This window comes from Rhinolophus hipposideros (genome assembly GCF_964194185.1).
Source record: "Rhinolophus hipposideros genome assembly, chromosome: 11".
Taxonomy (NCBI): Eukaryota; Metazoa; Chordata; class Mammalia; order Chiroptera; family Rhinolophidae; genus Rhinolophus; species Rhinolophus hipposideros.
Genome location: NC_138057.1, coordinates 6,227,277 through 6,252,164, shown reverse-complemented (window position 1 = coordinate 6,252,164; position 24,888 = coordinate 6,227,277). Strand labels below are relative to the sequence as shown.

Below are 24,888 nucleotides of genomic sequence, written 5' to 3'. Positions count from 1 at the left end.
CCAGCCATCCCCACCAAGGAGGTAGAGGGTCAAGTGGCTGATGGTGTAGACACATGTGCCCATGTCACATGCATAGTGTAGACAACTGTACCGTCACATGAATGGTATAAATGTGAGTGTATCATGTGAGTGTATCACATGATGGTGTAAATGAATGTGCCTGTGTCACATGGATGGTGTTGATTGATATGCCTGTCACATGTACAGTGTAGATGGATGTGAGTGTTACACGGATGACCTAGGATAGAAGTGAACGTGTCACATGGGTGATCTAGGACAGGTGTGACTGTCATATGGTGTAGGCAGATGTGCGTGTATCACACAGAGGTGTAGAGGATTTGCCCATGTCACACAATGGTATAGATGGGTATTCCTTTCTCGCTTCAGTGTCTCCCATGGCCTGGGGCCATAAGCCCCTCCTGGCAGGAGGCAGTTGATCGATCACCTCTCTCTCTCCTTCTCCCAGAATGCCTCCAAGGCAGCCAGACCCGAAGTGACTACAGCCATCTCCTCGAATGACGTCTGTTTTGGGGACCGAGAGAAAGAGGAGCCCCCATCCCCCATTGAGGCCAGCCCTCCTCGGTCCCTCCTGGAGAAAGTGTCCAAAAAGAAGACTCCCAAAACCATGAAGATGCCCAAGCCATCCAAAGTCCCTAAGCCCCCCAAATCCCCCAAGCCCTCAAAGCCCCCCAAATCACTGAAGTTGAAGGATGGTGGCAAAAAGAAAGGGAAGAAGTGCAGGGGTTCGGCCTCACCTACCATTCCCAACCTGGACCTTCTGGAGGCCCACACCAAGGAGGCACTGACCAAGATAGAGCCGCCCAAGAAGGGCAAGGTGGGTAGCCTCGCCCTCCTCACCGGTGGGTGGTCAGTGGGCCAGCAGACACATCTGGGGACTGGGCCTGTGGGGTGGAACTGGGGTTGCCGTGTCCTTGTGCTAGAAAACCAGGGCAGGTGGGCTCTGCCCCAAGCTTGGCATAGTGGGCAGCTGGAGAGAGACTCTCACGATGAAAGCAACAGTATGTATGCTGGGACAGGGTGGCACCATGGAGAGTCACCTAGGTGATGAGCTGGCTGAATCTTCCCTGAGGCACAGGCATTGGCTGAGATCTGAAGGCTGGTGAGGCACCTGTTGGAGGGCAGTGGGGAGGCAGGAGGAGTGTAGCAATGGGGCCAGGTTGCCAGAGGGGCCTAAGCCCCCATGAACAGTGAGAGAGGTGAGCCTTACCCTGAGGACGCACCAGTGTGATCAGAGGGTCTTGGTTTCAGGAAGCATAAGTTCCTAAGACCAGGCCCCATTGAGGGATTTACTGCTAGTGAGAGGTGTTAACCACTTCCAGGAGGTCGGCCACCACCAAAGCCAGTGTTGCAGGGCTGCAGTGGGGCACATTGGTTTTCCCTTCCTTAAGACAAAGAAGGTAGATAGATGAATGAATGAATGAGTGAATGGAGAGAGGGAAGAAGGGAAGAGGGTAAATGGGTAAATGGGTGGATGGGTAGTGGATGGGTGGGTGGATGGATGGATAGGTGGGTGGATGGATGGATAGGTGGGTGGATGGATGGATGGATGGATGGATGGATATATATGAATGGGTACGTGAATAGTGGATGAGTGGATGGATGGGTGGGATGATGAGTGGGTGGACAGATGGGTGGATGGTGGATGGATGGGTAGGTGGATGGTTGGGTAGATGGATGAGAAGATGGATGGATCGATGGGTGGGTGGACAGGTAGATAGATATGTGGTTCAATGGATGGATGGATGGTGGATGGTGGATGGATGAATGGTTGGGTGGGTGAGTGGATGGATGGATGGGTATGTGGATGGATGGGTTGGTGGGTAGATGATGGATGGATGGCTGCGTGGATGGGTGAGTGGATGGGTGAATCGATGGCTGGGTGGGGTGGATGCGTGGATGGGTGGGTGGGTGGATGGATGGATGGATGGATGGATGGAGGATGAATGGTTGATGGGATGGGTGAGCTGCTGCATGTTGTCCAGCAGGAGGGAGGGGCTCTGTCACTCTCATTTTGTCCTGTAACCCGAGGTAGCCCTGCTGCCCTCCCAAGTCCATTGCTGGTTCACAGCTGCTGTTTTCTAGGCCACAAAGAGTGTTCTGAGCGTTCCCAACAAGGAGGTAATTAACACGCAGAATGATGTGGAGAGGCTGGAAATCCGAGAGCAAACTAAGAGCAAGTCGGAGGCCAAGTGGAAGTACAAGGTGAGATTGGGGTGGGGGGGCTGCATGTGTGTGCACTTGTTTGCACACTCATGCTGGTGAATGTGTACTTTCAGGGGGGGCTGTGTTCAGGAGAGGCAGTGTGTGGGGTGTGTGTGTGAGCTTGTGTTATGAACAAGGGTACATACCTGTGTGGCTGTGTGTGTGTGGGTATGTGTAGCTTGTAGGGCATGTGCAAGTGTGTGTCCACCTGTCTGTCCCCAGTAAGTGGTGCTGTGAGGGTTTGGGCACCTCCCGTGGGGATGTTCTGGGGGCCTCCTAGCCAAAGAGCCTGAGCATGTGCCCCTCTGAGTTGATGGACAGCGTTGTCCTCCTTCACCCAGCCCTGTTCAAGCTCACACTCCCTGGAGCCAGGCAGTGTCCCAGGGCAGGTCCTGCAGACCTATGGGTCCCTGGTGACATGTGCAGAGGGAAGAGGCGAACTGGTCCTGCTGCCTGTACCCACTGGCCCTTCTGCAAGGGGCTTAAGGACGGACCGTTTGCTTTTCAGAACAGCAAACCCGACTCCCTACTGAAGATGGAGGAAGAGCAGAAGTTGGAGAAGCCTCCGTCTGGTAACAAGGACGCCAAATTCTCATTTTCTTTCTCCAACAAGAAACTTCTGGGGTATGTGATGCTTGTGACAGGAGGGGTTGGTCCCATTGCACCACATGTCACACAGACACACACACACCCCACACACCCACCCCACACACACATCACACAGGCACAGTGAGCAGGTCAGATGGGTCCGATCTGTGTGTCCCTGTTGCCATGACTTCATGGCCCTGATGACGTCCTTGATTTCTCTTGGGTCCCGAAGAGCTTTTAAATGGTGTTAACTCTATGACTGACCATGTGGTAGAGAGTTTAGAAATGGAGGAGAGAAAGGCAGACATGACTCTATAATCATACCACACCTGTGTGTGTGTGTGTGTGTGTGTGTGTGTGTGTGTGTGTGTGTGTGTGGTGTCACCTAGCTCATGCCCCCACACCCAGCAGGCTCACCACTGGCCTACCTCTGTGTTTCCGAGGTTGAGAATTGTTGCTGTACCCTTGGGAATTGCAGACATCTTTACCCCAGCCTGCTGTCCCTACTCCTGAGCATGTGTCCAGTCCCTGAGCCGAGGGGGAGGCCATGACCAGAGCTGTGGGGCAGGCTGAGGGAAAGCCATGCTGGTTCAGTGGCCGGGATGGGCAGTGAGGGTCACACCCTGAGACAAGCCTAAGGAGAGGCTGGTCATCAAGGAGGAGGGATGGACCCCTGCCTGGGGTCACAGCATCGGGAGGAAATGGAAGGTGGCGGCGGGTGGGAGGTTCGGAAGCATCCAGCCTGGCTGGTGACCCTCTGAGGCCCGTGGCAGGGTGGTGAAGGTACCGGTCAGGCCATGTGGACCCACAGTGACCAGCCTACTTCTGCCCCAGTTCCAAGGCCCTCAAGCCGCAGACGAGCCCAGGGGTATTCGGGGCCTTGCAGAACTTCAAGGAGGAGAAGCCTCAGCTTGTGCGGGACGAGTATGAGTACGTGTCGGATGACGGGGAGCTGAAGATCGATGAGTTTCCCATCAGGAGGAAGAAAAATGCCCCGAAGAGGGACCTGTCCTGTGAGTTGGGGGATGTGGGGAGGGACAGGCCCAGCCCTGTGGGGCCATCCCGGAGCGGGCAGGTGTCAGGAGTGGCCAACCGTGGCCCATCCTCCCAAAGCCACCACTGACTCCCATCTGCTCTGGTCTCAGTCTTACTGGACAAGAAGGAGCCACTGTCCACACCTGTCACAAAGCCAAAGCCAGACTCGGCGCTCTACAAGGTAAGTACCTGGGACGGCGAAGCTCTGACCTGTACACCGCTTAGTGGGACGTCTCTCACTGAGCTTTCTGCTTGGGGTGCAAAGGGGGTCTTTATACCCCACCCTTTTCTCGGGGTTTTTGTGGGGGAGGCTGGTTTGGGCACCAAAGATAGCGATGTGAGCTATTCCCCCTCATGGGAGGGAAGGAGCAGGTGCGGGATGTGGAAGGTCTGCAGGTCTCTGCTTTGTGGGGCCTCCAGACCCCTCCGCCAGACCGGCCATGAAGATAACAGATCTACTTGACGCTGAGGATGGGGTGCCGGGGGAAGTGGGGCCCGGCCTGCTGGGGTATTAAGTTAGATGACCTGTACGGCTTCATCTAACCCAGGATGTGGTAGCTGTCCCCAGGGAGGCTGGGGTTTCCATGGGGGTCCCATTCTACCCGGGGAGACCCGGACTGCGCCCTCAGAGCCACCTGCCAGGGGCTGTTACCTGGGGTCCCTCAGATGTGGGTATGTCCTCCCACCTGCACCCCGTCCAACCACACCAGTTCCCCTTGTACCTATGTTCAGTATTGGGGTCTCATGTAAGGTTCTAGGGACCGGGGTTCCTCTCGGGAAACAGTGCTGGGTGTGTGGGGCTCCACAATCCTAGTGGAAAGCTCCAGCACGCATGCCGGGCTGTGTGTGGCCAGCCCGCCCGAGGTGCTCATTACACAGCAGGCTCTTCATAACTTTTAACAGCTTCTTTTTCTTGTCAAGAGGAGCACCAGTGTCCTTCCCTAAGCCCTGGTCTGACTGGTTCCCTGTCCCCACAGCCGAGCGATGACTCCTCGGACGAGGGCTCCCTGCACATTGACACAGACACCAAGCCCATGCGAAACACCAAAGTGAAGAAGGACGGCGGGGGCTCAGCTGCAGGCATCCTAGACCTGCTGCAGGCCAGCGAGGAGGTGGGCGCACTTGACTACAACCCCAACAGGTAGGCTCTGGGCCCAGGGCTGCTTGAGGGGTGTGGGGGCTTCACATGGGCCGCACAGGGGTTCCATGTGGGGCTCTGTTGGCTGTGGCAGTTTGCACACTATGGGTCTCAGGGCCCATGTCCCAGAGGCAGGGAGGCCAGAGCAGGACTCCTGTCCAGCAGAGGTGGTGCCAGGCAGCCAGGGAGGTGAGTGTTTGCTGGCCATATGGGTCCTGTGTGTCTGCGGAGGTCCTGATAAAGGGCACCGAGCGCTAAGGACAGAGGGTCCTCCCCACAGTAGTTCTGGATGCCTGGACAGGGAGTCGGCTAAGGAGAGAACGTGGGTGGGGGCCGTGGTGGGCGGAGTCGAGGGGCAGCTGTACCTGGGGTCCCTGTGGGGAAGCAGGACCCAGCTGGGCACCTGCCAGTTGTCAGGGCTGCTCCAGCTGGGACACCCAGCCATCTTCCCAGCCATCTCTGTCTTGTCACATCCTGGATGCCATAAAAATAATGGGCAAAAATTTCCGTGGCATGCGCCTAGTGTCTAGGTCTAGGGCATTTGAGGTACCTCTCTGGGACCCCAAGACTGCCTTCTTTACAGAGACCTCACCCCATGCCACAGGAGACAGTGGCCTCTGAGCTCAGGGAGGTGAGAACCTGCGCTCTGAGGAGGGGCTATGGGCCGTGTTCCTACATCACCACACCAGTGGGGGACAGACTGTCCTGGAGACCAGATGTGTAGCCTGTCTGGCTGGGTTAGGAGCCCACTCACCTGTTGGTAGATGCTGTTCTGTCCTGGAGGCCCCAGGATTCCGGGTAGGTGGGCAGGTGGTCCAGGACCTTTGTCTGCTTAGCTCAGGCCAGGTGACCTTTCCTGCTCAGGCCTGACCAGCCTCAATTCTCTGATTCAAGAGAAATGGATCAATCTGGGCTTTGCATTAGATAAAGGACTGGGGCTCATTTCTCTCATGATGATCCAGAGAGTTAAATTCTCTCTGGAACCCAGTTAAATTTTGTTTGTAAGCATTTTGGCCAAATTGTTTTAGCCACTGTGGTGGGTGTCTTCTCGCCTAGTCCTCGAGACAGCAGCAGATTCCCACTGCATAGATGGGGAAACTGAGGCTCGGATTGCTTAGGCAACTTGCTAGGAGGTGGCAGATAGAGGGCCAGAATCTCTGTTTTCCTGATTACAGAGTCGAGCACGAGGCCAGGAAGGTTGGTGGTGCTGGGTGATGGCGTCCAGGCAAGAGTGACTTGGCGAGGAAGGTGGGCCCACGTGGCCTGCTTGGTGCCCGCGCTGTCACCTAGATCTGCTCTCCACACCCCCACTTCTGCCTCCAAGTCCACGTTTCCAGAATCAAGGTCCCAGGGCCACGTGAGCCCATGGAGTCCAAACGTCAGGCCCGTTTTAGACAGAGGGTTTGGGAGGCAGATTGGAGCTTGATTGAAAAGGGCTTTTGCTAATCAAATGGCTGCATCTTCTTTCATAAGTTACTATTTTTTGTGCAGTGTTATGTCCTCTCATGGGAGTGGACAGTTCCCTACTCAGCTTTAAGTGGTTTCTGTGGGTGTGAAACCTAAGCCCCTCACTGCAGAGACGCCCTGGACCTTTTTCGGGAGAAGGGGCCTGGCTGTGAGCCTCTTTCCCAGAGGACTCTGGTGCCCGCTATCAGCTCCATGCCCCTTTGGGGTGCCCTTTTCTGGGGAGAGCTGTGCCTAGTGACGTCTCAGTGACTGGTTGGCACTCAGATCCTGGAGAGGCACCCAAGACACCCTGGGACCTCAAAGTTCTAGGGAGAGGTCCCTGGATGAGGGCAGATAGGCCAGTGCCCAGGATTCGCAGGGAGTGGAGAACACAGCTGCTGCAGCAGCCAGGAGGGTGGCCAGTCTGGGAATGCACTGCTGACTGCTCTGCAGGCACACACACGTGTGCCTCACACGCCCGCACACTGCACACGTGCCTGCTGGGCCACCCCCCTCAGCTTGCCACAGGCAGTTCCTCTCCCAAGTCTCCCATTTGGAGTGTAGGTCAGTTTTTGATGGTCCATTTGCTCTGTTTTAAGTATTCACTATTTGGAAAAAAACAGCTGAAGAAAATGGAGGAAAATATGTTAATTTCTTGTGGATGGTTTGCTTAGTGTTTACTGCTAGGGGGAACAGAGAGGATTTCGGTATGATAATTGGAGGATTAAGGTATTATTTTCCATGTGCACTGGTTAGACTTTGCTCCTTGATCCGTGCCTGGTGTGGACAGACGGCGGCCCCGAGCGGTGGCCCTGGGTTCCACGGCCCCCCTCTTGGGTTACAGCTGAGCTGGGCTGGGACCTCAAGGCCCAGCTGGCATAAGTGGGTGGGTAGCTGGCTTGAAGGGACTTTCGAGGTTGGTGTCCTGACCCCCACCCTCCCGTCCTTGCTGGAAGCCTGATATCTATATAGCGATGAGGCTGCGTAAGGGTCCCAGGCCACATCGCCTCCCCCACCCCCCGCACACACCAAGAGCCTGGTACAGAGGGTGGAGGGCTAGTTCTGGGCTTGCTAGCTCCCATGCTGGTTTCGGGGGATTGTCCCCGCTCAGAGTGTCGATGACTGTGGTATAACAATGACACTGCCAAATGCCGCACGCCCCCAGCAGAGTCTAGGCAGCCCTTTGCTCATGCTGAGTGGACAAACGGGTCACAGTGCTGTGGGGCTGGTGCTGGGGCAGGGGGCACTGAGGCAGGCAGAGGGGCCGACTGAGGCTTCCTGAGAAACCAGGGTGGTCTGACTGTACTTGATTTTCCCATTGTTTGTGGCTTAGGAACACAATCCCATCAGGTCAGGGCAGGGGAAGTGGTATTGGAGGAGGGGTGCCCCGAGAGATACTACCCATCACCTCCTCCCCCAGCTCGGCCTAGAGCCCGGAGTACACCTCGTAGGATGGCTTCCGTCCACACTTGCTTGGTGGCCCCGGGATTGCAGGGACTGCCCTCTGTGTCTGCCCATGTGGCAGCTCCATCTCCCTGCCCTGCTCCAGCTTCAGTCTTGGGAACCTCTTGTTTCTGAGTGGATCCCCTTCTCATTTTAATGGGCTTACTAAATATGCTTTGAACACTTCTTGGAAATGGGGGAGGATATGGAGAGGGGGCAGTGTGAGAGGAGGTGGTGCAGAACCCCCAGTGGGGCCGTATGTACCCATACTTTCTGGTGCTGTGTCAGGGCCACAGCAGCCTTGCCGGCAGATTTGTGGGGGCGGGGCATATGCGGTGGGCATGAGGGGGCCTGTACATCAGACACACAGGGTGAGACCACTGCTGCCTCCTCCTGGGCCTCCTGGGTCTGTTACAGGAGGGCTAAGCAGGGCTGCAGAATCCCAACCCCATGCCAGGATCCTGGCCCTGCCTCTCAGGGCCCCAGGGAGCAGAGGGAAAGTCAGCCACCCCCAGTCCCTGATGCAGTGAGAGGTTTGGCTGGGCCCTGAAGGCTGAGGCAGCTGTTCTATCCCAGGTGACAGCCAGCAATGGCCCTGAATTAAGACACCCTGCTGAGCCAGGCCCCCCTAGGAGCTTCCTGGCTGGGCACTGTGCTTATGGGGATGTGGAGGGTGAGCAGGGCGGGACCCTCTGTCCTGGCTGCAGGGGTACCCAGAGCCCAGGCCAATCCAGAATTTCTGGGTGGGGCCTTAGCATTGGCATTTATAAGCTGCCCAGGGGTTCTGGTGCAGAGACAGGTTGGGGGTTCTGGCTGTGAGAGGTGTGGGCTCAGGCAGCGATAGGCTGTGGAGCAGGGAAAGGAGGAGAGGGCATGGAGCAGGAGAGCACCCCTCCACGAGGAGGCTGAGAAGGACCCCATGGGAGGGTCTGTAGTGACAAGGAGGGGAGGGAAGATGCTGGAGGATCTTTGGCCTGGAGTGGCCTTGCTGTCCAGAGCTCTCAGGACCTGGTTCTGTGGGAGCGTGCCACCCACCTACCCCTCCCAGAGCCAGGCCGGCAGATAACAGAGTGGCGGGCAGTCGTGCCAGCTGCACTGGGTATTTCAGAAGCCAGAGCAGATCCTTCTGAAGAGAGGGGAGCCAGTGCTGCTTGGGGAGACAGCAGGGGCTTGTGTGTGGGATATGGGACTAAGATCACTGGGAAAGTACTGGCTGGCGCTAGGGGGGCAGCACTGCCCAGAGCTGGAGGGCAGCAGGGTGCTGGAATCAGTGAGGGGAGGGTGGTATCAAGAAAGTCACCTCATTCAGCTTGGGCATCGGGACGGAGAGGGACTAAGCTCGGGCTGAGCTGCGGTGTGACTGGCCGTCAGGTGAGGTGCAGGTACAGGCGCAGGTGCAGTGTGGGTACAGACGTGGATGTGCCTGTAGGTCCAGGTGTCGATACGGTGGCAGGTGTGTGTGTGGATGGGTATGGGTGTAGATGTATGTATAGGATCAAGTGTAGATTTGCGCGTAGATGTAGTTGCAGGTGCCAGCACATTTGTGGAGAGAACACGTGGCTCACCTGGGCAGAGCATGGGCCGTGGGAGGGAGAGGGCTATGGTACCCCCTTCTCGGAGTGCTGAGTGGAAGGGTGCCCTCCAAGGTGCAGGGGAAGGAGCGCCCAGGCTGGGGCTGAGGGCAGGGGTCCAACGTAGGAGAACAGCAGGGGTGGGCTCTGGGGCACCCAGAGCCAGCTGGAGTGAAGGAGCATGGGCGGCCTGCGGTCTTGGGCTGTCAACCACCTTCCTGAGCCCCTCTTCCTCCCTTCCCTCCATTCCCCTCCATGTGTCTCCTCTCTAAGCCTCTTTCTGCCCTGAGGCCTCTGGGCTCCCCCCACCACTGCCCTGGAGTGAAGGTGGGAGCAGAGGGGAGGCAAAGTGGTGGCTGGCCATTCCCATGGGTAAGTTGTCAGCCACCACCATTCTCCTCACATCCTCTGCTGACCCCCGGACGAGCGGGTGTCTGGGCCGTGGGCCGTGGGCCTGGTCTGAGCGCGTCTTTCTGTGCCTCCAGCCAGCCCCCAGCCTCCCCCAGCACACAGGAAGCCATTCAGGGAATGCTGTCCATGGCCAACCTGCAGGCCTCCGACTCCTGCCTGCAGACTGCGTGGGGCCCCGGCCAGGCCAAGGGCAGCTCGCTGGTGGCCCACGGCTCCCGGAAGAACGGGGCTGGCGGCAAGAGCACAGGCAAGCGGCTGCTGAAGAGGGCAGCCAAGAACAGCGTGGACCTCGACGATTATGAGGAGCAGGACCACCTAGACGCCTGCTTTAAGGACTCGGACTATGGTGAGTGCCCCTGGCCGTGCAGCCAGCTCTTTCTTAGGACAGATAATTCACAAACCATAAAAGTCACCCTTTAAAAGTGTGGGGCTCAGTGGTGTTTAGTATATTTAGAGGGTGTGCCACCATCACCACAGACACAACATGTTACCACCCCAGAGGACACCCTGCCCGCTCCACTCCGCTGTCCCCTTCCCTGGCCCCTGGTAACCTCTGGTTTACTCTCTGTCCCACATATCCTAGATACGTCATGTTCACAGTGTCCAACAATGCTTCGTCCTTTGTACCTGGCTTCTTTCATTGGCTTACTTTTGAGGGTTCCCCCATGTTGTAGCACATGTCAGCACTTCATTTTGTGGGTGAATAATATTCCACGGTGTGGACATACCACAGTGTTTATCTCTTCATCCACCCACGGACACGTGGGGGCTTCCACCTTTTCGTGACTGGAATAGTGCTGCTGTGAATACTGGTGTGCAGGGAGTTGGTGTGGCCTGTGTCCCCAGGTGCATATGTGGGGGGGCCAGGCCTGGTAGCTGCTGGGTCAAAGGTTGCAGCTTATTTCACCTTCTGAGGACCCACCCAGCTGTCCTCTGTGTAGCTGCACCATTTCACACTTGCAGATGCATTGAGGCCGTGTGCACCCTGTCTGTCTCTGTGTAGATGGAGAAATGGTGGCTCTGTGGCCTGCATCTGAGGTGGCAGTAGGTTGGGGGCTGGGCCATGAGTATGGCCTCCTTCTGGGGGCACAGCTATTCACCCCCCAGCACGGCCCCTCCAGGCCCTGGACTCCAGGCTCCAGGCTCTGGAGGAGCTGCTGTCAGCCTCCTAGGAGGAGACTCAGGAGCAAGGACCTGCCCAGGGACATCTTTCTCGGTCCCCGGGGGACACAGCGAGCTGACACAGGCCAGGGCCAGGGGTCCGCTGGCCCTCATGCTGCAGGGCAGGCCTCCAGCACAGTCCCGATGGTCCAAGGGCCATGTTTTCATGCTACTGTACCCAGACAGCCCCCAGCAGTGAGGTCGGCCCTGCCTCACCTGGTGGACATGTTCGTGCCTTGCTGTGGGGCCTATCCTGGTCTGACGGACAGTGGAATGAACTCTGTTTGCTGGGCTCTCTTGCGACGTGGGGCAGGTCCTGGGGGTTCAGGTGCCACAGATTTGGAGGTTGAAGGTCACCACCTGTAGTGGGAAGAGCAATACTTGGCAAGTCACCCAGAGTGGCTATGTGGGCTCCCTCCTCCAGAGACTCCCTGAGATGGGTCTGGGGACCTTCATAGCCACCTAGCTCCATGATAGCAGGAGAGAATGAGACTTTCTGAGAAGAACTGGGTGTCCAGTAGGTGCTACAGCCAGGCTGGGGTGGGTGAGGCTGGTCAGGTGTCCCTGGGGGCTGGATGGGGCCTCTTGGATGGCCAATTGCTGTCCCTCTCTGAACCTCAAGGGGGCTTGGGCTGGACGATTTCTGGGGCACCTTTGTGCCCAGTGCTCTGCAATCTGAGGATGGCCCTGGGGATGCCGGTTACCAGGTCTGCCAGCTGCCTGCATGCCCACTCCCCACAGCCACTCCAGTGGCTCAGCCCTTTTTCCCCTTGTCTCTCTAGTGTACCCCTCCCTGGAATCTGACGAGGACAGCCCAGTCTTCAAGTCCCGGTCCAAGAAAAGGAAAGCCTCAGACGATGCTCCCTATAGCCCGACAGGTAGTGCAGGGGCAGGAGCGGGGGCTCTGCCCACATCTGACTGGTTCTGTGCAGGGCTCAGAGGGGCGTGGGCTGCCTGCTTCCCTCCTGGAACCTGGAGCCCAAGCGCTCCTGTGAGTGGGCTGGTGTGGTGGCCCCACGGTGGGTCAGCCCATTTCCTAGTTTCTCCTCAGTGAGCAGCCCTTGGAGGGTCACCTTTTCAACTGGCCCCTATCATGGCAGCTTTGATACTGGGGGCCTTGTCCACTTTCTAGGTGACCCTCCACTTCCACGTGCCCTTTCCTGTCTTGCTGGATGGGATCCCCTACACTGTTGGGCCTCTCACTGACCCTCTCTGAGTTGTGATGTGTCCTGGGACTCAGGGAGCCTGGGGCCAGTCCGCGGGAGCCCCACGGTGCACACAGTGTTAAGTGGATGATTGAGGCAGGCTGACCTTTTTTCCCAAAGCGAGGGTTGGCCCATCGGTGCCAAGGCAGGACAGGCCTGTTCGTGAGGGGACCAGAGTGGCCTCCATCGAGACCGGGCTGGCGGCCGCTGCAGCCAAGCTATCCCAGCAGGTGAGGAGGGGCCCCTCAACCTTGTGCAAAGACTACCCAGAGTGGGGACTGTCATAGGCTTAGGGACATTTGAGTGTATCTGTTCCCTGTTCCTCTAGGCCCCTCAGTTCCTAAGAGTGGGGGTGGGGAAGCAGAGAACTGGTGGCCGGGGACCCTGACTCTGACAGGTATCTTGTTGCTGAGGCCAACTGTCCCTAGTGCAGGGGAAGCCCCAGCCAATAGCTCCTCTGGGGGACCCTCCCTGGTCCCCAGTGATCTGGCATTTTCCTCTGGTCCTTATGTAGCTAGAGATGGGTGCCTCGTCTCTGTGACATCTCCATTCTGCCCATTTCGTTTGCCACTTCAGTTCCTTCTGGTCCCAGACCCCTCAGAAGGGAGGGGTGCCAGCTGGACCAGGCCCAACCCCATCTGGGCACTCAAAGAAGTTAACAGGACCAAAGTGAATGTTCAAACCAAGAGTCTCATGACAGCTCAGAGCAGGGTGATGGGGATGGAGGGTCAAGTACCGGTGCCACAACCCACTCATCGCTGTGCCAGGATGGTCTACTGCACAGAGAGAAGCATGGTGGGCCCGCCTCGGGCCCCAGCACTGCTCTGAGCTTCTCAGGCACAGGCCCAGCCCTTTCTGCTCCCACAGCGCCGGCAGCTCAGCTTCGCCGGAGAGGCCTCATGCACAGAGACCTGCCTCCCCTGGGTCTGAGGTCATGCGGGCTACTCCCTGCTCTGACAGCTGAGCACCCAGCATCCGAGGCCCAACCAGCTCTGCCAGCTAACTCACCTACACGCTTTGTTCAAAGGAGGAGCAGAAAAGCAGGAAGAAGAAGAATTCCAAGAGGAAGCTGGCTCCCAACACAACCTCCCCCTCTGCCTCTGCCAGCACCACCTCGGCCAGCACCACCTCGGCCAACACCACCTCGGCCAGCACCACCTCGGCCAGTACCACCCCGGCCTCCACCACCCCCGCCTCCACTACCCCGGCCTCCACCAGCACGGCCTCTACCAGCACGGCCTCTACCAGCACGGCCAGCAGCCAGGCCTCACAGGAGGGCAGCTCGCCCGAGCCCCCGCCCGAGGCACATAGCAGCAGCCTGGCCGACCATGAGTACACCGTGGCCGGCGCCTTTGCCGGGGCCCAGGCAGGCCGCGCCTCACAGCCCATGGCCCCTGGGGTCTTCCTCACACAGAGGCGGCCCTCTGCATCATCCCCCAACAACACCGCTGCCAAAGGTACCATACCTGCTGGCCCTTAGTGGCCTAGACTTATAGACTGTCCCCATAGATGACCACAAGTCTCCTTTGTCCCACCATAGCCACTCGAGTCTGCATCCACCCACTTGGTCAGCGGGTGCAAGAAATGGTTTCTTTCAAGGTTGAGAGCCAGGGGCACATATTAGGGGTCTGGTTACCTCAGAATTAGGTCCAGCTCCTTAGACCCCCAGGGTCTCAGTTTGGAGCCTGGCTTGGAGTTGGGGTGTGGTCAGAGGTTTGCCAAGGGGTCTCCAGGAGGGGCCCAGGGTGACTGACCCAGGCTCCTGTGTGAACTGTGGGCAGCATGGCCATCTGGCATTTCCACTGTCACTCCCTGGCCTCCAATCTGTATGCACCCTGTCCGTGAGACCCTACCAGCTGTGGACATTGGAGTGTGTCTCCAGGTGGCCCTGCTGCCAGAGGTGCGGCTGGGGGCTGGGGCGGGACTCCCTTCATAGAAATGCCATTGTCCTGGCCTGGTCTACCCACTGGCCACGGCTCCTCCCCTCCATTGCTGACCTTTGGCAATGTAACCTCTGAGCTGGGTGCTTTGTCAAAGATTAGTGATTTCAGAGGGATGCAGAAACCCCAGGCGTGGGCTTCACGGACCCATTTTACAGATAGGATGGGGAAGTCAAGGAGGGTTTGCAAACCCCCTGCCTCACATGCTGCTGCTCTTGCCCTCTCCCTCATCTGCCTTTTTGTGTCTCCTCCTCTACCCCCAGGAAAACGTACAAAAAAGGGCATGGCCACCGCCAAGCAGAGGCTTGGGAAAATTTTGAAAATTCATCGGAATGGAAAACTGCTCCTTTAAAGTTTGGAAAGCCAGAATCCTTCTGCTCCGCTCAGGACCCCGGAGCCCCGCTGTAACATCAGCCCCCAGGAAGGTGGCCACGCTGCCTCACCCCTGGGAGGGCCTGACCTCCTCCCGGCCACTATTCCCCCCACATAAGCGAGCGTCTGTTGCTTCAGCAGGCAGAGCTCGCCAATATGGACAGACGTCCTTTCTCAAGTTGCTTAGAGTGACCTGTTCCAGAAACGCGGCCCTGCCAGTTTGAGGACCATTCCAGTTTCAGGACAGCCTTTAGGCACTCCCTGAGCGTGGGTGTGATTGCAGGGCCTCTGCAGCTCTGCTGTCAGCACGAGTCCTTCGAGGAAGGAGGAGTGAGCCAACCACTCACCAGGTCCAGAGTCTGAGCCAGCCACAGGCTGGTAGCCTCCAGAGGCTTAAAAAAAGGCAAAGAACACTAGAGAGGAAAAGGAGGAGAGAGCAGGGTGTTTATGTACCCCCCCGTCTCTCCCTGAGTGATTCTCAGACACGTCCAGAGCGTTTTTGGTCCGGCCAGAAGAGGGGTCTCCAGGCTCCCTGGCCAGCGGGTGGCAGGCTGGATGGTGGGTGTTACACCCTGAATGCCTAGGGCATTTCTAGGGATGACTGGGGCCAGCAGCAGGGTCAGTATGTTAGTGGGTGAGGGAGCCACCATGGGATCCCCAGCCATGATATGGGCCCAGGGGGCCCAGGTTAAGCCACGTGGGTAGACCTTGTCCAGCCCTACTGGCTACACTCCGAGAAGCACTTCTTAGCCAAGGCACCTGCCGCAGGCCTAGTGGGGCTGATGGCAGCCGGGCAGCCTGAGGATTTGGGGGGAGGGGGCCAGGCACTTATGTCTTGTCACCTGTGGGCACTTGGTGTTGAGTGCATGGGTGGCTCCTGGACCCCATGTCCACCCATCGAAACGGAGGGGCTGGATTTGTTTCTCAGGCAATCCTGTATTTTAATTTTAGATGTATTTCCTGAAGCATATTTTTCATAGAATGTAGCGTGTAAATAGCTTTTTAAAAAACTTCTTTTTTATAAGAGTAAAAGTATCTTTAGGAATTTCTTTCTATAGAGTCCTTCATTAACATTTATACGAGTTTTTTGCTGAGTATGATGAACAGTTGGGTTTCCGATGCTTTTCCTTTTTCTTCTTTTTTTTTTTTATTGTTATGATTGTTTTCTTTTTTCCTTTTAGGGACTAAGGTATTGCCTGAAAAACAAGTGATGTCTGTGCAGCCTTATATCTGTCTTTACAGAAGCAAACAGTACACAAAAGATCTATTTCAGACACGTTTGAAGACGAATCTTCAACTTGAATACCAGCTCTTTCTTTCCTTCTTGTTGCTGAAGGGGGTGGGGGTACAGTTATTTTACTAGCACCTTGTGAAGTGTTCTGTGTTTTGTGATGCTGTAATTTATTAATGTTTGTAGCTTTTTATATTTGTACATTTCTTATGAGCTTTGTTTATATGCCCATCCCTGGGTATTCTGTCCATGAGGAGAGGCAGCTTCATGCAGGCCTTGCCCCAGGTTCAGCCTATTTGGGGAATGCGGCCCCTGGGCCTGGAGGCGGGGCAAGGCGTCGCTCACGGGCCCCAACTATTCCGACCCAGCGTTTTGGAGGTTTCCTTGCCCATCATTGTTGAACATTTATATAATCTAACCCGGCCATCAAACTGTTCTCTCTCTCTCTCTCTCTCTCTCTCTCTCTCTCTCTCTCTCTCTCTCTCTCTCTCTCTCTTATTTTTTTAATTTTATTATTATTATTTTGGCAACATGTACATTTCTAACAAAGTTTATCGTGGCTATTAAAGTGTTTTATTTCCCAATTCATATTACTCTTGTATCGAGTCCATGAGGTCTAAGGCAACTTAGATCAAAGTTTTAAAAGAGTAAAAATATTTCAGGTTTTGTACAGAACAATGTCTGTGTCATTTCTGCCTCATTTGCCGTCATCCAGGCCGCAAGAGCCATGGGGGTGCTCAACAGCAGTGGGGGTGGGGGGCTCTGATGCAGAGGTTGGGTTTTGTGCGCCTCACCGCTGAGGACTGGGTGTGAGGAGGGGCAGTCAAGCCAGGCTCCTGGCCCAGGTCCTGGTAACCAGCGTTCTCCTCACAAAGCCCTCAGATTGCCCACAGGGCATATACACTGCCCTGCCCCCAAGCTGGCCTGCAGAAATGGGCAAAAGAGACCCCCTGGGAAGGCAGCCTTTGAGACCCTGGCTCCGTCTGCCCCAGCCCCTGGAACCTTGTGGTTCACAGGTGAGCAATGTAGTGGAGTCCCGTGAGTACAAGGCTGGCACCCACAGGCACTCAGAAACATACAGGATTTCAGTCGAAATCCGTCGTCATTCACTGCAAATGTACAAAAGCAGAACCCACCTCCTACCCCCACACAGATACACAGTGCAGACCCCAGCGAGTGTCCAGGCTGGAGGGGGTGGGCAAAGAAAGACCTGCCGCTGGAGGGGCCACGGCCAAGGGGTGCTGGGGCCCATGCTGGGGCTGCCGGCTGCCGGGCATGTCGGGCATCACTGGGTCATGGGACACGACATTCTCCCCAGGCACTCACAATCCACTGAGTCCATTCCGCACAAAGTATGGCCCCTTCACATCCGCAGGCCGGGCACTCACCTGCCTGGGCAGCCTTCCTGTCCCTGCTAAAACCCAGCTAGATGCTTCCTTGTGGCTCCCCGCACCCTCACCTCACAGACACTGGGGGCCTGTGACTGGCTCTCCCCGGGTTGTTCTCTGCAGCCCCTCCAGGCCCAGCACTGGGCTCCCCACCAGGCCCAGGCTGGCCGGCCCCTGGGCCTGGGGCTGGAGACTGAGCTGTCTGGATGCTTCTTGGGTCCCTCACCCCATTGTGACTGTTGGTACTGGATCCCCAGAGGGCTTTCAGGGAGTTGGGGGCCTGGAGCCCAGGAAAGGGCTCCTAGAGGCCGCCCAGAGTCTTTCTAGCTCCAGGCCCCGTCTTGGTCTTCACCCATGCAATCCTGGTGCTGTGTGGCCTGACTGTGCGGCCTGGCCAGGCCTTGCACCCTCACTATGGCCCTGTGTTCAAGGAGTATGGGTGTGTCTGTGCAAAGACCTGGGACGCTTATCTCTGGGTGTGCCCATAGCAGGGGCAACAAGGGGGCCAGGTCTTTTCTCAGTGTGGCTGACAGCCCTGTAACAGTGACCTGGGAAGGGAGGGGCTGAGCAAGCTCCCAGCACAGCCCATGGGCCCAGCCCCTCACCTGATAGGTGAATAAACTGAAGCCCAATGTCTTCCTCCCTAACAGTGGTACTCCTCGCAAGGCAGGCTAGAGGGCCAGCTTGAGGGGGCCTGGTGAGTCCATCCACCGAGACCCCCAGTGGAGTTCAGTTCAAGCCATTCCTTCACCTGGGTGTTCACCACCTGCTTCCACAAGTTGCCGAGAGAAGACCCTCTCGAGACACCTTGGACCCACTCTGTGTGCAGGCCACTCTCAAGGTCAGGCTCACACCCACAGCCATGTCCCCAGCATGGCAGGTTCGTGGTGCGCTGATAGCTTCAAGGCAAGAGAGCCTAAGGACTCAGAACCAAGACCCTCTCAGTCCTACCCAGGCCCTACCCAGCCTGGCTCCCAGGTGTCCCAACACAATGCCAATGACCCCAAATATGGAGGAGACTGAAGTGCTCCAGGATCCCTTGCCCACCGTCATTTCTCAGCCCTCTGGCAGCAGGTGGCTGTAAGAGGAGAGCACCACTGTCCTGTTGGGGGTGGGGGCCCTCAGGGGCTGCAGGATGACAGTGGTTGAGGTCCTGGAATTCCCACTGTAGGGAGAGCCACCCAGCCAGCAGAGGACTTTGCAGAAAAAACATGAAGACTTGTGTGTTAAGCCGCTGAGACACGCCGGCTCCATGTGATGGAGACACACATGCGATCAGCATCCTGTGCAATGAACATGATGTAAATACACGGCCCTTAACTCAGCTTTCCAAAGTTCAGTCGGATTCCAGAGTCACTTTCTGAGCACCTACTATGTACTGGGCCATTGACAACCTTCCAGAGCTTTCATCGAAGCTGACAAGCCTACTTTGCTGAGGAAGACAGCAAGCTCGGGAGGGCCTGCTCCCCTACTCGTCATCGGGAGCCCAGGCATTGCCAGCTCCGGGACTCCCTCCTCTGCCTGTTCCCTGGGCGGGAGGATGCACAGTGATCGCTCACATCCCAGGTAGAAGGAGGGTCTGAGAGATTCCGGGAGCTGTCCATGGGAGGAAAGCGTCTTCAGCAACATGAGCAAAGGCTCCGAGGCAGGCAGTCAGGCCTCAGGGTGATCCAGTTGTGCAAGGCGAGGCTGGGGCCAGCTCAGCTCCGGCCAAGGATGTCACACAGCGGGCATGTGGCGAGCCCTGGGGAGCCTCTGCAGGTTAGTGAGCAGGTGCAGTGCTGTTCCAGGGGAGCCGCCTGCTGAGGATGGGCTGGGAACAAGGGCCCTCACCCTGGGGGCGCCCTCTGCCCCTTGCCTTGTGCCTGTCAACACATTCCCATGATCTCTGTGCGGGGAGGATCTCAGGACTGCAGGCAGCCTGGTCTGTTTTGCACAGAAGGGTGCTGTCTGGTTAGAGCCAGTCCCCAAATCTGTAGGAAAGAGTCCCGTTGGGCCCCTGGGGCAATACTGAGAGCGACCAGCAGAGGGCAGGGGAGGGCTGGGAACAAGCGATCCTGGGATGGCAGCAGCAGGAGCTCATTCAGGGGGTGGCTTGCAAGGATGAGAAATAAAGTTAGTAGCAGCTCCAAGATAGTAACAATTAGATCACTTTCATCCTAAAAGATTTAAGTGTCAAGTGTGCCAGGACCTCTGTTAGCACCAGGCACATATTAAGCACATCCTGAGGAAGGGCCTGGGACTGTCTAACTTACTAATAGGGAGTCTCACAGCTGATGGAGCTGGGGTTCTAATCCAGGCAGGCCACCTCCAGGGCCCTTGGGCTTATGAGACAGACCCCCAGAGAGACCTTCCCACTAATGGTTACCAAGAGGGCAGCTCCTCAAGACCTCAGGAGGAGGAGCTGTACCAGAGCAGAGAGAAGGGAGCTGCTGTGCAAAGGCCCTGAGGTGAGGACAAGGTGAAGTGCCATTTTGAGGAGACAGCTGGAGTGAGGAGCTGAGCGTAGGGCAGGGTGCTCTGAGGTGGGGCAGGGCAGCAGTCCAGTGCTGAGGCACTTGGAGCTTTTCTAAAAGGCACCATCCCTTCGCCAGGCTCTTCCGTCCATCACAGAGGTCTCCCTCTTTCCCAGGCTGCACAGAAACCCTTGAGCCCACCATCCCCCTTCATTCCTACCCCCCTCCTTTGTGCACAGCCCTGAGCAAGGAGTCTTCTTGCAGACAGGGACACTGACACAGGTCCTCTGCAGAACACATGGCTAAAAGGGGCCTCTGCCATTCTTGTCCACTGTACTAAGAAGCTGAACAGGGTGTGGGATAGTCAACAGCGCTTGTCATCCAAGGTTTAAAAAAAGATGTTGCTGTTGTAAAAACTTAGGCTGTGTTCCCAGTCTTATGAGCAAGTCTCTTTAACAATAATTCCCAGTGATAATGGTGCATACGATTTATGTCAAAGGCATAAGACAGTGGTAAATTTCACGGATTTGTGTCGTGACGATGCTGCCAGCGCGGCCACATTTCCTGAGCGTATACTGTGTGCTGAGCAGGGTGCTAAGGCAGAGTCCCCTGACTCGAGTGGCTGCATTGCTGACCCAAGGAACCCTTGGCTGACCCCTGCCCATCCTTGCTGTGTGACCTATTTCCTCATCTGCAGAGCTGGCAGGCAGTGGCCCCAATCCCACTCAGGTGCAGGGCTGACTCCTCCCTGCAGGCCTGCCTTCCCATCTGGCCCTCTGCTGGGGCACTCCCCATTTTCTCCAGCCTGCACTGAGGACCTATTTAATGTGTGATCTCCGGCAGGTCAGTTCCCCTCTCTGGGCCTCTTCTTCTGTCTGCCTTATCTGGTGATAAGGAGACGGACCGATGGGAGGCCTCAACTGGAATTGAGGGGGCGGCTTGTCCCCATCTGGTCTGCCCCACATCCTCTCTGCCATGACCTGCAAAAGACTGCGCATGCAAGAGGCCAGTCACAGCAGGACATAGTCCGGCCTCAGGCAGCCAGTCCTGCCCTGAGAGGTCCACGATGGACGGACTGCTCCCCTCAGTGTGTGTTTGGTTGTATCAATGCTTAATAAAACATTTACTCACTTCCAGTTTGCAGTCTCCTCATATTTTAGAGTGGATCCTCACTTTTCACAACTTAATTTTGTGTCCCCAGAACCCAGTGGACAGAGAGACGCTGGGTGGGGCGGCCAGGCCGAAGAGGAGTGACAGCAGGAGGGGAGTCCAGGCCAGGCTGTCGGGCGGCCTGACAAATGGCATCTCTCCTTAGCCACCCGCCCGCCTTTCCCAGGCTGAGTCCTGCCGGCCGCCTCATCCAAACATCCCTGGGGATGCCACCTCAGCAGAAAAATGATGCTGTTCCATTAACATCTGACACGGATTTGCAGGCCCCAAACAGACGAGCATGCATGTAAACACCCGGCCTGGCTGGGCCCTCGCTGGCTCAAAGCGAGATCCTCGTAATTAATTGTCCGCCTGCTGGCCCGCACTCCAGCCAGTGTTATTTCAAGATTGCAATCCCTCCTTGCCTCCCACAAATGGCATTTACCAAACAGCGGATGTGCTGGAGCTTTAGGAAGAAGCAGTGAGGGGGTCTTGGCTCTGTGGGCCTTAACTTCCTCCCAGTAAAATGGAGACACCACCCTGGCCACCCGGTGGTCATGAGAACAGTGTCCATTTTCCTGGCACAGGGTGGGCCTGAGCATCTCGTACCCACCAGCACGCTTTCTCAGCATGTCTGGTTGAGTGGTTCAGGTGCTGACAGAGTTGCAACACTCCCAGCAGACCAACACTGGGGCTTATCATTTCCACACAGTTTAGTTGATTTAATAAGTGTGTAAGGGTGCCTCAATGTTGTTACATGTGTCTTTCTACCCTGAGAGGGAGGATTTGTTCGAGAATGCTGTTCTAGAATTTTCTAGAAAGTTGTCCAGAATCAGAGATACCTCATGTATGCCAATGATACCTTTTCTGCTTGTCAAAGGGCATCTTATATCAATGGGTAACAATTCTCCACGTAATTTGTAGAGTAAGCTTTGATCTGCTATTATGCCACATTTATAATCCCTTCCTTCGTTCTTGTTTGGGTTCTTTTTTTTTTTTTTAGAGTTTAAAAAACTGCATGACTTTGCCTGTGGTAGCCATCAGGGGTCTTGCTGCTCTGCACCCCTAGCTGGCAGGGACATCACCCCTGTGAGCTGTAACATGGTGACAGTCATCTTACCTTCAGAGTACCCCAAGATCACCAGGATAAACCAGTCCTGGGTCACAAAGGGGCCCCCACAGTGTGTACTGGGGTCAGTATCTCTGCTCAAAAAGTCATTTATTTTACCTATACAACTGAGGGGGAAAGTCCTATTTCTTTGTTCTTTACTCTTTAAAGCTCCTATCTCTGATCCGTTGGGATGTGCTATAATTTGTGGCTGAGAACTGGGGCGCCAAGCATATCTTCCCTCCAGGTGTTTGTGGCTCATGTCACACAGTTGTTGGTGGGTTTCTCCTGGGGGCCATGTTTGAAGCTTTGGTTTCTCCTGGGGGCCATGTTTGAAGCTTTGGAGCTTTCGGAAGAAGCAGTGAGGGGGTCTTGGCTCTGTGGGCCTTAACTTCCTCCCAGTAAAATGGAGACACCACCCTGGCCACCCAGTTTATCAGCATCTTTGTTCTGTTCCTCCCGGTGTTTCCAGAAGTTGTACAGGGTGGGAGTTCTTTGAGAAGGGAGCATGTTGGGCTCATGGCAGATGTGAATACAAACGCTTTCTGGGGAACTTCTTTTTGTTTCTATTTTTCTGCTCTCGACTTAGTCCTATATTGTTTTCTTGACTGTGGCTTTAGGGTATGTTTCTAGTCTATGACACTCAATGTGTACTCCTCAAATGGAGGTGCAGCATTCTCTGAAGAATTCTGCAGGAAGCTGGATAGGTCTCATGCTCCATTTACAGTCTCTGCTCAGGGATGAGGGCGCCCTCCCCATCTGCTCAACACCCCCCCTCCTCTTCTTAAATACAGACATTTTCTGGGCTTAGCTCCTCTCCTCTCCCTCCACGCAGTCTCCCAGGACCCCAGAGCTCAGGACCCTATCCCAGGGTATCCCATCCTGGGGTAGGGTCCAGAGCCACATCCACTCAGCTGCTCCAAATCCTCACTCTTATGTCCCTTGGGTCTTGGGGATTTTTCTCTCCTGTCCTTCTTCCCACATCCTTAGACTGGGTCAGTTTGGCTTTGTCAGATCTCAGTGAACTGCCATCACTCCCCAAACCTCCCCTCCCTGTGATGTCCTCTGCCAGCCCCTCTGCCCCAGCACTCCCAGACCAGACCTGCCCTATCTCTATTACTCTGATTTTCTTCCTCATGGTTTCAAAGTTTAACCCAAAACATCATTTCCTCCAGTCATTCTGCAGCTCAGCCACCTCCTGTGGCTCCCTACTAACTGCCTATGGGATCCCCATATTCCAAGCCCTCCATTTTGTTTTTACCTTAACTCCTGCAGCCCTGGCAGGGAATTCTCTGGATGGTCAAACAGGCCTATTCCAGCCCATTGGACTCCTCAGGACAGTCTCCACCTGACCCTACACTGGGCTCTGAGGTCAGGAAGAGCTCGCAGATCTGGGCAGGCAAGGGAACCAGTGGCTGGTGGGTGCTGAGCAAGGTGGACTGAAGGGTCAGGAACCCCTGAGGGGGAAGAGGACAGGAAGGAGAAGGAAGGCATGAGCAGGGACCTCGAGAAAAGGGGGCGTTCCCAATAAAGGGAGGGGTGTGTGAAGATAGCGGCTCTAGGCAAAGGACAAATGGCACGTGTGGGGCAGAGGCTGGGCTGCACAGGTAAAAGAAAGAGTAGGGGAGTCTGTGTTGAGCCCTGTCCTATAGGGTAGATTAGGGCAGACGAGCATCTCAGTGGCCCTTCTGGGGTCTGAGGTTATCACTATTTGCTCTTGTGAAGCTGCCTATGATTCACGGCCAAGGACTGATGGACAAGGGATCGGGGGCTTGGCTAAGCCAGGAGGGACAGAGCCAGCCACTCCCTCCATGGTAAGCTGGGCTGACCTGTCCTGTCAGGCCTGGGGCATTTGGAAGCCCAGATGGCAGAGTGTAAGACTCTGGATCCCTCTGCCACAGTCCTAAGCCCATCCACACAAGTGCCATTAGACCTCAACACCACACACCCCCTGATGGGGAGCTCATGCCCTCCCAGACACTCTATCTTACCCCAAACTCAGTTGGCTTCCAAGAGCTGGAACGTACTTCCTGGGTGGCTCTGTGGGGCCTGGAGAGGACGTTTCCTGAGACTTGGCTCTGGAGCTATAAACCAGATCCAATAGAAGTAGGTGGCTGAGAGCAAGTGACACAATTGACATGGGTGTCCTTAGTGGCCCATCAAAAACCATGGCTCTGGGTTTTGGAGGTGACAAATCATGCCCTTCTGGGAAGTCCCATGGGACCCCAAGTAATGGGGACACTGTGATTTGAGCAGGTGGTGCAGGTGTAGATGGTTGTGGTAGAAGCTCCCTCTGGAAGCAGAGGTGGGGCATAGGCAATTGGGGCTGGGAGGAAACAGAGGGCCCAGGAAGAGGGAAGTAGCCATAAATTCTGACCTGGGTCTAAGGACAGGGTCATCAAGAGGACAAGACAGATTCAAGAGCCTCTTGACCCTCCTATGAAGTTTAGAGAAAATGCTTAGCAAAGAGAGATGGAACCAATTGAGAAACAAACTTCTCGCTCCCCCAGAACGGAGTCAGTGGACCAGTTTGCAAAGATGGAAATGTTCATATAGTTCAACTTAGCACTTGAAATGAGGTTAGTGTGACTGAGTTCTGCATTCTTCATCTTATTTAATTCTAATTACTTTAAGTTTAAATTTAAATAACCACATGAAAAAAAATCGACGAAGTAAGAAAACAACCAAGAAAAATCAATGAGCACAAAAGTTGTTTCTTTGAAAAGATTAAAAACTTAATACGCCTCTAACTAGACAGACTAAGAAAAAAACAGAGAAGACACAAATTCCCAATATCACAAATGGAAGAGTGGTCATTACTATAGATCCTGCAGACATTAAAAGAATAACGAAGAATATTATGATCAACTTTATGCAAATAGGTTTGACTACTTAGGTAACAAGGACAAATTCCTTGAAAGACACAAATAACCAAAACTGATGCAAGAAGAAATAGAAAATCTGATTAGCCCTGTGTGTGTGTGTGTGTGTGTGTGTGTGTATATACATATATATACATATAT

At 55.6% G+C, this 24,888-nt stretch overlaps 1 protein-coding gene across 1 annotated transcript in view; it reads left to right on the top strand.

Moving 5' to 3' along the window:
• PHF2 (PHD finger protein 2) overlaps positions 1–16,437 on the top strand; it is a 97,666-nt gene extending 81,229 nt beyond the window's left edge. The window contains exons 12-22 of the mRNA XM_081065841.1: positions 467–835; positions 2,104–2,223; positions 2,732–2,847; positions 3,646–3,824; positions 3,957–4,027; positions 4,824–4,987; positions 9,930–10,201; positions 11,799–11,894; positions 12,342–12,451; positions 13,249–13,678; positions 14,425–16,437. Coding sequence (XP_080921967.1) covers positions 467–835; positions 2,104–2,223; positions 2,732–2,847; positions 3,646–3,824; positions 3,957–4,027; positions 4,824–4,987; positions 9,930–10,201; positions 11,799–11,894; positions 12,342–12,451; positions 13,249–13,678; positions 14,425–14,513 — 2,016 coding nt within the window. The 3' untranslated portion in view covers positions 14,514–16,437. The remainder of the gene's footprint in view (positions 1–466; positions 836–2,103; positions 2,224–2,731; positions 2,848–3,645; positions 3,825–3,956; positions 4,028–4,823; positions 4,988–9,929; positions 10,202–11,798; positions 11,895–12,341; positions 12,452–13,248; positions 13,679–14,424) is intronic.
• Positions 16,438–24,888: the final 8,451 nt, after the last annotated feature.